The sequence below is a fragment of the Mustela nivalis genome (assembly GCF_964662115.1).
Source record: "Mustela nivalis genome assembly, chromosome: 16".
Classification (NCBI taxonomy): Eukaryota; Metazoa; Chordata; class Mammalia; order Carnivora; family Mustelidae; genus Mustela; species Mustela nivalis.
Genome location: NC_139035.1, coordinates 1,624,258 through 1,637,877, shown reverse-complemented (window position 1 = coordinate 1,637,877; position 13,620 = coordinate 1,624,258). Strand labels below are relative to the sequence as shown.

The 13,620-nt window shown below is 43.8% G+C and overlaps 1 protein-coding gene across 11 annotated transcripts in view; it reads left to right on the top strand.

Moving 5' to 3' along the window:
• Positions 1 to 1,723: 1,723 nt before the first annotated feature.
• Positions 1,724 to 13,620, top strand: part of CCDC181 (coiled-coil domain containing 181) — a 36,804-nt gene continuing 24,907 nt past the window's right edge. For 2 of the 11 annotated variants that reach the window (XR_014303898.1, XR_014303899.1), the window contains exons 1-3: positions 1,724 to 1,961; positions 7,069 to 7,208; positions 11,118 to 12,065. Coding sequence is in view for 6 of the 11 variants with exons in the window: in XM_082702740.1 (XP_082558866.1) it covers positions 7,092 to 7,208; positions 11,118 to 12,065 (1,065 nt within the window). In the remaining 5 variants the exon portion in view is untranslated. Of the gene's footprint in view, positions 1,962 to 3,715; positions 3,855 to 7,068; positions 7,209 to 11,117; positions 12,066 to 13,620 lie in introns of those variants that run through there. The other 9 variants (XM_082702740.1, XM_082702739.1, XR_014303902.1 and 6 more) reach the window with 6 other exon arrangements.

Sequence of the window (13,620 nt, the reverse complement as noted above, 5' to 3'; positions counted from 1 at the left end):
TTCCTGAGGGACACATGTGACTTTTTCTTTCTCATAAGAGCTTGAGAAAATATACTTTATTTCCTTTTACACTGGCTGCTTAAAATTTGAACTCAACTATAGAAACTGACTCTTAGTGTTAGCACATTGGCATTCTTGTCTCTATCCACTACTCATTGTGTTTAGGACATTACTGAAAGCAGCTTCAGATCTCGAGGGCAGACGCTCCAAGAGAAGGATATAAGTGAGCACAGAGGCCTATGGAGACTTAACCCAAAAGCATTTTTATGACACTCCATTTCCTCACATATATGAATCAGTGGTTCTTTGCTCTAGCGAAGCCCAGAAGAAGACAGGCTCCTTATCACTACTCATCAACACTACGTGCATACCTTAAATAAAACCTTTGCAGCTTAGCTTCCTTTTTATTTTTTTGCTTTTCATGTTCAGTATGTATGTCTGGAAGTCAAGGAACTGAAACATCTAGAACACTGCACTGACAAGAGCGAGCCTTCCCGCATACTTAGTGAAGGGCATTTATGTTCAAAGGTAGGTGGGTAGTCAGTTTCAGAGGGTAGCCATTTATTAGGCAAGGAGACGCCACTTACAAACAGAGGGTTTTCCTGTTAGTGATTTAAACAAGTAAATTCTGCTTGTAGCTTTTCTCAAAGGCCAGCCCTCTGATTCATTTTCTTTTCCATGATAATTTACTGCTGTCAAATCTTTTTCCAGCTCAGGGTTATGAGAGACTGTGAATCATGTACTGAGTAAGCTAGAGAAAGCTAGAGACTCGCAGCAGGAGATCCCTTGGAACTTTCGCCTTCTGGGGTGTGGGTGTACATCAAAAGTGCTGAGCACATGAAACCGGTCCTGAACAAATTTGCTGAACAAATAAAACCAATGATAGTGTGAGCAATTTTTTAAAATTAGAGTGTTTGTTTTAAGGAATGTATACAGGCTAAAAGTGGACTTGTCCTGCTGCTAAAGGTCACAGGCAAACTCAGGCCCTCCAGTTCTGAAGGTGACACACTCATAATAGTAAATTACAGAAAGTCTCAGCTTGGGGGGGAGTTATATTTCCATTATAACTATATCTAGGTAAGAGAGATATCGGATATGTAACATATGTATGTAATGTACACACGTCAAATCTGTATATAACTTTAATAGAAGTCTCAAATGTCATCTCAGTATGGCTTACTCCATTACTTTATGTAAAATTGCCACCCCACTTTCATGACCCACCCCACACTTTTTATTTTTATTTTTTTAAGATTTTATTTATTTATTTGACAGACAGAGATCACAAGTAGGCAGAGAGGCAGCAGAGAGAGGGGGGGGAAGCAGGCTCCCCGCTGAGCAGAGAGCCCGATGCGGGGCTCGATCCCAGGACCCTGAGATCATGACCTGAGCCGAAGGCAGCGGCTTAACCCACTGAGCCACCCAGGCGCCCCCCACCCCACACTTCTGACCCCGTCCTGCTTGCGCTGTTTTTGTTCATCATTCATCACCTTCTACTACACAACAGGAATGACTTATTCGGTGTCTTCCAAGGGCCGGTGCGCTGCACGAAGACAGTGGATCTCTGAGGAAAATACTGCCGACATTTTCAAGCAGCTTTTAACTTCACAAAGGTCTAGATGTTAATGTGCTGATTTATCCAATGTGTCGCGCGTGGTGCGCGGCTGGCCCGCGTGTCCCGGAAACCGCAGCCGGACCGTCCTCCGCAGGCGCCTGGAGCGCGCCGGAGCCGCAGGTGTCCTCGGGACGCTGTGCGCCTGCGCGGGTGCGCCGCGCGCCCGCAGTGGGAGGCCCGGATGGAGACGCGGCGGCGCGCCGTTGCTATGGCAGCCCGGTCCCGGCCGCCGCGGGAGCCGGTGCTGGGGTCTCCGTCGCCTCCCTCCATGTCCGAGCTCAGAACGAGGAGGAGAGCAGAAGTGCGCCGCCCGCCCCCGTGACCCCAGCCGCCGCGGCCTACTCAGGCAGGAGGGGGCGGCGGGAGGGGAGGGCGGACGGTGCGGGGCTCGGTGCGGGGCAGGCTGCGGGACTCGCCGGGACGGCCGCCGGAGAGGAGGTTAGGCGCGGGGCCCCTCCGGCCGGCTCGTGTGACCGCCCCGCGCGCTCAGTCCTCATTCTGTCGCTTGTCCCCTGCACGTTCGCGTCACCCGCAATGGCGGCTTCCGCGGGGGCCCGGCCGCTTGTCAGCGCCGGCGCCGGGAGCCCGGCTGCGGGCCCGAGTCCGCAGCGCCCTGCGACCTGGTCCTCACGCCGCGGGGAGGGACGCGTGTGTCGCGGGATTCCGGCCGCGGCCGCGGGGCTGGCGGGGCGGCCCGACGCGGGGTCGGCCGCGCCCGGGCGCTTCTTCTGAAGGGACCCGGCGGTCTCCGGCCGCGAACCGGCTGCGTTCGGGGGCGGCGCGGAGGCGGCGGCGCAGGCTCGCGCGGGGCGGCCCCGCGGGGCGGAGGAGCTGCCGTCCGCGTCTCAGCGCAGCGCGCGGGGCGGCGGCCGGCGCGTCCCGAGCCCCTCGCACCGTCCCTGCCGGTACAGCCGGATTCAACGGCGAAGCCCGGGGACGCTGCGGTTCGCGCGGGACGACCGCGGCGGCGGTGCGGGAGCGGAGGCTCGGGGACCCCGCGACGCGCTGGAGGCGGGAGTCGCGGCTCGCGGTCTCGGCGTCCCGGGCGGCTGCCGCGGGGGCTCCTCCGCCGCGCGCGCGCCTCGTGCGACTTAACGAGCCCGGCTGGGGATCCCGCGTCCTCGCGGGTGGCGCCGCGTCGCGCAGCGGGAACTTCGGGTCCTCACGCGGGCGAGGTTCTCGCGGCTCGGGGGCGCCGCCGGCAGAAGCCTCGCAGCCCTAGCGCGGCCCGGACGTGTCGGGTCGCGCCCTCCCAGCCCGCCGGTGCGAAGGGGAACCGGCCTGTGCTCGCGCCCCCGAGAGGGGACAGCGCTGTCCCTGGCGCTCGCGGGTCGGGCTTCGGTCCGCGCTGCCCCGGCCGCCGCGCCCCGCCTCGACCCGGCGGCTGGCCGGACGCCGGGCGGGAGGTTCAGCCTGTCCCGCCGCGAGGCGCCGGTGGATGAACTCGCCCTGCGGTCCCGACCGGGTTCCTCGGTTTCCTGCGAGTGTTGCTCGCAGCCTTTGCGGGACGCATGACTGACACCGAGCCTGAGTCCTTCAGGAGAGTCCGCTTTGTGTTCTTAGTACCAAAGGCATGAATATCTGGAAGGAATTCCAGTTCAACCAATACACTGGAAATAGTTACTTATTCCACCGACGAATCAGATTGATTAACTTTCCTGTACATAAAACCCACTTTGTCTTGAGAGGGCGAAGGGTACCGGTACCAAGCACGATTCGGAGAAAAGATGACATTTTAGTGAACTAGACAAGAACTTTTTAAGCCTTGGATTTAATTATTCAGGCACACATCATTTGTTTCAGGTTAAGCTTATCATGAAACAATGCATTTCCTTTTAAATTCTCTTGCTTTTCCTGAGTTGGCAATTATTTGCTAATTGGCAGCTTATAAAAAGCTTAAAATCAATCTTAAGGATCATCTAGCTCAGCGGTTTTGCTTTAAGGTTCTTTGAGTTGACAAGGAATGCAACACTTCTAATAGGCAACTCAGTTCGTTTCAGGACAAAAGGTAAATTCTGTTTTAGTTTTATGTTTTTCATCTCATTATTATTATTATTTATTTTCAAATATTTTATTTATTTATTTGACAGAGAGAGATCACAAGCAGGCAGAGAGGCAGCAGAGAGAGAGGAGGAAGCAGGCTCCCCGCTGAGCAGAGAGCCTGATGCAGGGCTCCATCCCAGACTCTGGGATCATGACCTGAGCGGAAGGCAGAGGCTTAACCCACTGAACCACCCAGGTGCCCTTATTATTATTTTTAAAAAAGATTTTATTTATTTGAGAGAGAGCACGAGTGGAGTCAGGGGCAGAGCGAGAGGCAGACTTACTGCTGAACAGGGACCTTGACCTGGGTCTTGATCGCTGGACTCCAGGATCATGACCTGAGCAGAAGGCAGATGCCCAATGAATCGAACCAGGTGCCCCATTTTATGAATTTTTTAAAAAAGATTTTATTTTTTATTTGAGAGAGAAGGAGAAAGCATGAGCATGGGGAGGGGGAGAGGGAGAAGTGGACTGACTCCCCGGTGAGCAGGGAGCCTGCCGCAGGGCTAGATCCCAGATCATGACCTAATCTCATGTACAGGCGCCACTGTAAATTGTGCTTTAAATTGCCAAAATTTTCCCCTGACTTTCCAGCCCTTTACACTAGTTTTACTCTTTGAAGGTATCTAAGTCCAGTCCTCCTTTCCTAGCAGCCATTTAAGCAATGTCAAGCTGAGGCACCTGGGTGGCTCAGTCCGTAAAGCTTCTGCCTTTGGCTTGGGTCCTGAGCTCAGGGTCTTGGGATTGAGCCCTGCGTTGTGCGCCCTGCTGGGCGGAGAGTCTGCTTCACCCACTCCTCTGTGCTCACACTCGCTCTTTCTCTCTCTTTCAAATAAATAAATAAATAAAATCTTTAAACAAACCATGTAAAGCAGTTACAATGACTCTTGTGTTTTCTCTTCTTTAGGACAATATTCCCAGGGTTTTCAGGTATTCCTGAGAGACAGGTTCTAAGGCATTTTACTCTTCTAGGCTCCCTTCTTCCCTTCTTTCTCTTTTATCCCCCTCCCCTGGTTTGCTGGCCTCTGATGGAGTTCCAGCTAGTCTGTCTTTTGTCCTTCCCTGCGGCACAGGAAACTGGATACGGTGCTTCCCGTTTTCTGTAGGTCTCACCCATAGTCTTAGCTTGGAGTTTATTCACATTTTGAGTGTCCTCATCATTCTTGTAAGTTATTTATTTGCACCTTCTGTTCACTAAAACCTATTACAGTGTTTTTTATACACGGTATTGCAAAGCCTCATCTCTTTACTTAGCTAGTGCTTGTGTAGCTCCTAGAAGATGTTCTCCCACGTGCTCTCACTATTATCTGATGACGAAGAACGGAAGGAAAAGAAGGTGTATCTCCCTTTAGTAAAATTGGCACCAGGTTAGGTAGTCCTGTCAAGGGTTTGCGAGTAGTACAGTGAAGCCAATAGCCAAAACAAAGCTTGTGGACAATTTATTAATTCAGACAAAATAGCTCTCATTTTATATCCTAAAAAAATGTGTTCTTGACTTCTGTACTTTCTGCCTCCAAAAGGGTTTTAGGCAATTTCTTCTTCCTTTTTTTTTTTTTAAAGATTTTATTTTTATTTATTTGACAGAGAGAGATCACAAGTAGGCAGAGAGGCAGGCAGAGAGAGAGGGAGAAGCAGGGTCCCTGCTGAGCAGAGAGCCCAATGCGGGCTCAATCCCAGGACCCTGAGATCATGACCTGAGCTGAAAGCAGAGGCTTAACCCACTGAGCCACCCAGGCACCCCTAGGCAATTTATTCTTGGTGTAGGATCAAGAGAAGGTTCCTGGGCAGAGATACAGGTGTACAAACAGGGTCCCAGGTGTTTGAGACCCTGAAGATGAGATTTCTATTGTTCTTTCGAGATTGAACCCGAAATTCTAAATACATTTAAGGAGCATTGCTCTTTTTGTTTTTTTTAAATAGTTGCAGATTACTACTGTATATTTCTACCTCTGGTTGCTTTATGACAATTTTTCCTCAACCTTCTCTGTCAGAACAGATAATCTGACATCAGATTATCACCTTATCACTGCGTCCAGATTCTTCTTCAGGAGCACATCACGTTCTGGCCTCTCTGAACAATTCCATGCACTTTCATGTTTGTTTGCTGTTTCTCATTGTGTTCTCTTCGTCTGAAATAACTAATAAACTCTTGTACTCATTATTCACAGCCCGTCTCAGCTTTCCTTGGTATTTCCAACTTTATACAGAGTTAATTTTTTTATTCTTCTTCCCATTGTTTCATATATATATATATCCCATTTACATACATTTTTAATTGGCTTTTATCTATATTTTAAATTTGTGGGTTTTGTTTATTCTGTACCATATAGGAAACACCTCAAGAGCATAGGCCTATTTTATAATCTTTATGAGAATGTATATAGGAATGTTGTAGGTGCTTTACAAATGTCTATCAAAATTATAATACATGTATAGACACACACACACACACACATATGTTGTAAACTCACCCACATATACAAACACCTGATAGTATAGACTTATTTGCTTCTTTTGTTTGGAGAGTTACACATATAACAATTGTCAGGGCTAGGAACTGACCTCAATTTATAGATAACTTTAGAATGATTCTAAACACTAACTTTATTTGCCACTGTTTCCAGGTAGTATTAGACATCACATTTTGGTTTTGTTGGTGAAAAATATATCTCAGAGTTGAAAACAGTTTGATTTTTATGGAAATTAACATTTACAATAGTTGAGAATCAACTTCACTTAGCTGAAAAGCTCTCAGATCGCACATTATAATTACGCCATATAAACTACCTGAAGGATTAAAAAACTGAGGATGGGAATTGATATTCAGGTTTCCTCCCCTATTTGAAATTTTACTTCTCTTTTACAAAAGAACCACATTTGTACCTGTTTTTGCTCATTGAAAGAAATCTGAAGAGGATTTTTGCTTTCGTGAAGCAGTAATTGCTTCTTTGCTTTACGCCAGTTTAGCTTTTAAAAGATTTCATAGGAATGCTCTACTTTCAGAGAGCAGAGGAAACCTGTATTTGTTTTTATTTGAGCATAAAAAAATGTGAACAAGTGTGACTTAAAAGCTGAGTCATCTGTTTTGACCTGGGCAAGGCATGTCAGTGATTGGCAGGCGATGTGGAAAATCCTGTTCTAAGCCTCAGATAATCTTCTTACCCACCTTTTTTAGTCTCCTTGTAAATGAGAGCCCCCTTGTAAATGGGAGACAGGAGTGGGGGAGATGCTGTTTTAGGAGCAGTACATCTAGAAAATGTCTCTCTTTTAGGGTATACAGCTATATGTGTGTTCTGAACACTGCATGCTTTGTGTTTCTGTGTGTTGATTTGCTTATCCTATTAATCTCCATACTCCTTGCTCCCTGTAAAGTTGACATAACATATGCCTTATCTTTTTAAATCTTCTAGCATTATTCTTTAACAAACGGAAAATGGAAGAAAATAAAGATACGGACTCAAAAGAAAGTGGAGAATATGAAGACGACTTTGAAAAGGACCTGGAATGGTTAATTAATGAAAAAGAAAAAAGTGGTACCAGCATAATAGAGGTATATATAAATTGCCAACAGCATTCATAATAATTTCATTAAGTGCTTTGTAATTCTTTTTTTTTTTTTTTTTTTTTTTTAAGATTTTATTTATTTATTTGACAGAGAGAAATCACAAGTAGATGGAGAGGCAGGAAGAGAGAGAGAGAGGGAAGCAGGCTCTCTGCTGAGCAGAGAGCACGATGCGGGACTCGATCCCAGGACTCTGAGATCATGACCTGAGCCGAAGGCAGCGGCTTAACCCACTGAGCCACCCAGGTGCCCCGGGTTGTGCTTTGTAATTCTTGAAGAGTTTTGCATATATTATGTCATCTAAACCTCACAAAATTCCTTTGATAAAAATAGAACAAGTATCAATATTTCCTCCTTAGAGATGAGAATGTTGAGGTGTAAAGAGCTTACGTGTTGTATTTTAAGGCAAGGGCTAATTAGTAAGAGATGAGAGAATAGGGATTAAGTTAGCTCTTAATAAAGTTTAAATTATAATTTATATAATATAAAATATGATTTATTGCACCAAAATAAAAACAAGTACAATTAATTTCTACTTTATATAACTTGGGTGAATGGGGTTATACTTTTAATATAAATGAAAAGGGGGGTTATACTTTTAATATAAATGAAAATAAAGCAAAGTCTCAAAAGATATGGTCTTTTAGCTAATATTTGAAACCTTAAGACTGAATTACCCCTTCAGGGGAATTAATATAAAAAGGAATGTAGAATCAAAGCAGCCATAGGAATACCTGTAGGAAAAAGTGGATTGCTGGATTTCCTTAGCGGAAATCTAGCAATGCTCTGCAGATTAGGAAAAAGTGGATCCACTAAATACGATCATATAGTATTTATCAGACCTGTAAAACGGAAATCCAGGAAAATGAACCAATGCCTGTATGACAGTTCTTCTCTCTTTATATTTATTTATATCTATGTATATGCTGTGTATGTGTATCTATACATAATTTGTGTGGGCATATATGTGTGTGTGTGTGTGTATTCATATGTGTATATATCCTTTTGTATATATGCATGAAATCAGAGTCAATAAGTAGGAAAGTAATGAAGAAAAGATGTAAGACTCCTTTAAGAATAGGTGACTTTAGACAGAGAGCTCAGTAATTACACCAGAAGTCAGATTGAAGAAGGTTAAAGAAAAGAATATAGAGAAAGAAAGCAGCAAGTCTTACATCACAAATTTCTCTTGGTTCCATTTTGCTTTCTTATGCAACGGGGAGGATTAATGGAATTATATTTGAAAAAGGCAACAAAGTAAAAAGTTACGATTTTTCTAGTATGGCCTTTAAATGGGAGTTTTATGCATCTTTAACAGAAAAATAATCAGAATGAGTACAGGCAGAGATGCCCGGAGTGGTAAGGTTGAACCAAAGTCTCATTACTGGAGGGGTATGAGATCCAGAGCACACAGTGGTAGAATCAGAGAAGCGCTGATCATGATTCATTGTCTCCTTTCTTAATTCATTTAAAAATATTGTAGTCGCCTGCCAGTATCAGAGGCTGTTCTGGGTGCTGGGGATAAAACAGTTGGCAAGCAGAGTGTTCTCATCAATCTTACTCATTCCAGGGGATGATTATAAGCATGTCTTCCTTTGAGGCTGGCAGGGAAAACGGATAATAGAGATAAAGACAGGGATGAGGACTGAGGGGAAATTTCATTGTAAAAAGTGGTAGTTTTATTGCAGATGGTTTTTTATTTTTTATTTTTATTTTTTTTTACTTCTTTCACAGTGGGTTTTAAAAAGAAGTGAAAGCCAGAGAATAATAACGAAACAGATGCTGTCGAAATGAACCACAGAGTCAAATATGGTTTTAAAAAAAAAAGCAATTTCAATGCAGAGATCTTGGTTTAATCTCACTTACTTGTTAGACACTTTTTTGTTTGTTTTTTAAGATTTTATTTTTTTTAACATTCTTTTTTAAAAAAATTAATTTCTTTTAACAGAATTCATTGTTTATGCACCACACCCAGTGCTCCATGCCATACGTGCCCTCCATAATACCCACCACCTGGTACCCCAACCCCCCCCCACCAATTCAAACCCCTCAGATTGTTTTTTAGAGTCATAGTCTCTCATGGTTCACCTCCCCTTCCAATTTCCCCCAACTCCCTTCTCCTCTCTAACTCCCCATGTCCTCCATGCTACTTGTTATGCTCCACAAATAAGCAAAACCATATGATCATTGACTCTCTCTGCTTGACTTATTTCACTCAGCATAATCTCTTCCAGTCCCGTCCATGTTGCTACAAAAGTTGGGTATTCATCCTTTCTGATGGAGGCATAATACTCCATAGTGTATATGGACCACATCTTCCTTATCCATTCGTCTGTTGAAGGGTATCTTGGTTCTTTCCACAGTTTGGCGACCATGGCCATTGCTGCTATAAACATTGGGGTACAGATGGCCCTTCTTTTCACTGCATCTGTATCTTTGGGGTAAATACCCAGTAGTGCAATTACAGGGTCATAATGAAGCTCTATTTTTAATTTCTTAAGGAATCTCCACACTGTTCTCCAAAGTGGCTGCACCAGCTTGCATTCCCACTAACAATGTAGGAGGGTTCCCCTTTTTCCACATCCTCTCCAGCACACGTTGTTTCCTGACTTGTTAGACATTTTAATGGGCCAGGTTGATGTGCTTATCAGACATCTAGCAATGCTGTGCAGGTTAGGAAGAGGCCGCTATCAGAGAAGATGATCTTGGAGCAAGTAAAAGAGGAAGAGAATTTTAAGGAGTTGAAGAGAGCAGCAAGTAGCACTTCCCACAGACTTGTTCTAGGAGGGAGAGTTATCTGAGAGAAAGAAAAAGTATTGCCGGTAAAGCGTTTGTTTGGTCGGTGAGTCTGTTTGTATGTGGGAGAGATGTTAGGTAGGAAGCCTTTCTTTCAACACAGCAGATGGAGTACAGGGTTTGTGACGCTGCAAGACTAGTGTATGTGGAATTGTTCCTTGGTCTATGTGAAATGTTGTTCTTGTGGAATTATACTTTTTAAAAAAAAATTACTGTTTTTTTATTTGAGAGGGAGAGGGAGGGAGAAAGCAATTATGCTTTTTTTTTAAAGACTTTATTTATTTATTTGATAGAGACACAGTGAGAGAGGGAGCACAGGCAGGGGGAGTGAGAGAGGGAGAAGCAGGCCTCCTGCCAAGCAAGGAGCCTGATGTGGGGCTTGATACCAGGACCCTGGGATCATGACCTGAGCCGAAGGCAGATGCCCAACCACTGGGCCACCCAGGTGCCCCGGAATTACACCTTTTTAATGTAAAACCAAGTTATGTGATGGTGTTTAGCATAGATTATTGGGGCCTCTGAGGATAGTTGAGGAGGGAAAATGTCATCCAGAGATAAAAATTAACCTGGAATTTGGGTATAGATCCTGCAGAAAATAGCAGCAATAATAATCTGAAAAGATTTTAAGAACCTCAAAATGATTAGAACTTGATCAAAGACTGATATTGTAATGATTCTGGAAAGAAAGATACCTTTTTGAAGAATACAAATATTATAAGGAGAAAACATTTAAAAAAAATTTTCTTCTGAAAATTTAAAGGAGGAAAATTTTATAGAGGAAGAATGTTGAAATAATAATGACTTATTTGTAATTACCTTTCATTCACTAGCATGAACATTTAAAAAATATTAATATAGCATTTAGCAACATCAAATTCAGATTTAGGGTTAAATTTCTCTCGAAGTGCTGTTGTCACATGTATTTCCCTTGGCTGCTCCTAAACATGAATTAGACTATGATGAGTGGAGTGTCAAATAAGCATGTGCATTTTCCCATTCATAAGATACATTGCATGAATATGAAATTCATTTCAGATTAGCTCTGTATATATGAACAAAGAGTCTCAATTTTTACTCAAGAGAACTTCATATTTTTTTTAGATGGCTTGTGGGAATGAAGAGAATATTAACCAAGAATTAAAAGCCAATGAAACAGAAATAGAACACACGGAACAACATTCTGATCCTGACAAATCTTCGAAGGATGAGCTTTCACCAAGAAGAAATGACTTCATTTCTGTACCGAGTATTCAACCTTTGGATCCCATATCAGATTCAGATAGTGAAAACTCTTTCCAAGAATCCAGAGTGGAAAGCCAGAGAGACCTGGAAGAGGAAGAGGATGAGGAAGTAAGGAGATACATTATGGAGAAAATTATACAAGCCAACAAGATCCTGCAGAATCAAGAACCTGTGAATGATAGAAGAGAGCGAAAACTCAAGTTCAAAGACAAATTAGTTGATCTGGAAGTTCCTCCGCTGGAAGACACTGACACTCACAAAAATTATTTTGAAAATGAAAGTAGTATGTCAGGAAAACTGTCACAGTTATGTATTTCCAATGAATTTGGACAGGAAAATGTGCTCCTGTCACTAACTGATGGAAACGGTGAAGAAAACAAGGATAGGAAAATACTAGTAGAGAGAGATGGAAAGTTTGAACTTCTGAACTTACAAGACATTGAGAGTCAGGGGTTTTTGCCCCCCATTCATGCTCATGGTACAGAAAATGAACCTCATCAGTTGTCCCCCAGATCTTCCAACTCAGGTGTCAATGGGGCAAAGAAGGAAGAGTCTATAGCAAGGATTCATGCAGTTGCTCACTCATCAGCAGAAGAGCCACTGGCTTACATCCCTCAGCCACCGCCCAACCCCAAGACACGTCCAAGCTCTGCTGTCAACTCAGATCGAAGTAAGGGTAATGGGAAATCTAATCACAGGACCCAGTCTGCGAATGTATCTCCAGTGACCTCAACATACTGTCTTTCCCCTCGACAGAAAGAACTGCAAAAACGGCTAGAACTGAAGAGAGAAAAGCTAAAGAGAGAGGTGAGGACATAAGGGCACGTCCTCTTAAAAGCAGAATGTATCTTCATGTTTTAGAAATGCCGTAGCAATTAGAATGGTTCCTCAAACTATTGGATATATTTGCTTGCTTGTTTTGTTTTTCTCTTGTTAGATTAAGTGGTTAAATATTAAGAATGTGTCTTTATGGGATAAATATCATGATTATCTTGGTCCTTTCTTATAAGGATCATGAAGCATTGTAACAAATAACTTGTCTTAGAGGTAGGGATCTCAGGGAGGACATCATCTGATCCTTTCATTTTAAAGATGAGGCTCAGAAAAGTGACTGTTCAAAGTAATCTTGGTGTGATACGGTGGAAATCAGATGCCAGGTAGAAAAATGAAGGCACAAATTTGTTGGGATTTGGGAGGCAACAAATTTGGATTTGTATTATAATAATTTGATTTATGTGTATATGTGTTTTCGTATATCTTCCATGCCTGTAATTCCTTGATTTCAGGGATTTTAGTTTTAGGTTAAGATTAGAGCCTAATAACCTTAACAAAGTATTTCCAAAATGCCATATAGAATCCCATATAGAACCCCGGATGATGATGATGATGGTTTTGTTCTGTTGATCAAGAAGAGGCTGTGAAGTAACCATAGCATTCTCTGGGCTCTTTGGGATTGCAATCTAGGAGACACTGCATCTGCCTCAATCAGAAGTGTGCTCTGAACAGTCAGGGAGTGCAGGCCTATAAAGGCAAAACCCACAAGGTTACACAACTTCTTTTTAAAGACTTAGGATTGGTGATGGCAGAGTTTAAGCTGACTATCTAATACACATTGGCTTTGTAGCTAACAGGTATTATATTATTTCAGTCCGAAGCACCAGGTGGTGATGGTGTTGTGGGGGCAGTTACAATGGACAAGTTGCAGTTGACAAAAGTCAAAAGTTCATGGTAGGCTGAGAATTGAAACATGAGAGCTGAAGTAGGAGACATGCATAGGCCTCACTTCCTCAGTGTTCTTTCTTTCTTTTTTAAGATTTTATTTATTTATTTGACAGACAGAGATCACAAGTAGGCAGAGAGGCAGGCAGAGAGAGAGGAGGAAGCAGGCTCCCCGAGGAGCAGAGAGCCTGATGCAGGACTCAATCCCAGGACCCTGGGATCATGACCTGAGCCAAGGCAGAGGCTTCACCCACTGAGCCACCCCTGCGCTCCTCTCTGTTCTTTCAGCTCTGTTGGGAGCGGCTCTCTTAGCAACGCTTGCTTCATTTTGAATCTTCTTTCACATTTCCCTCTTCTCATCAAGATCTCTCTGGTAAGAAAGCACCAGTGACAAATTTTTATGATCATGCAGTCCCCGTTCATGGTCCAAGCGGTTGGCAACCTGCCATTTGGCCCCATCATGTCTCCTGGAGGCCAGAGTCTCACAGTGGCTGATACGCGATATGTCCAGTAAGTGTGCTCGCTGAAAGTCTTACAGCTACATTTGAGTAATGGGGAGATTTGAGGAAATAAGCTTTAGAACTTAGGTTCTCTTTTCTTTTCACTTAAAGGGTAGACCTGATGAATGGTTTTGAGTCTTTGA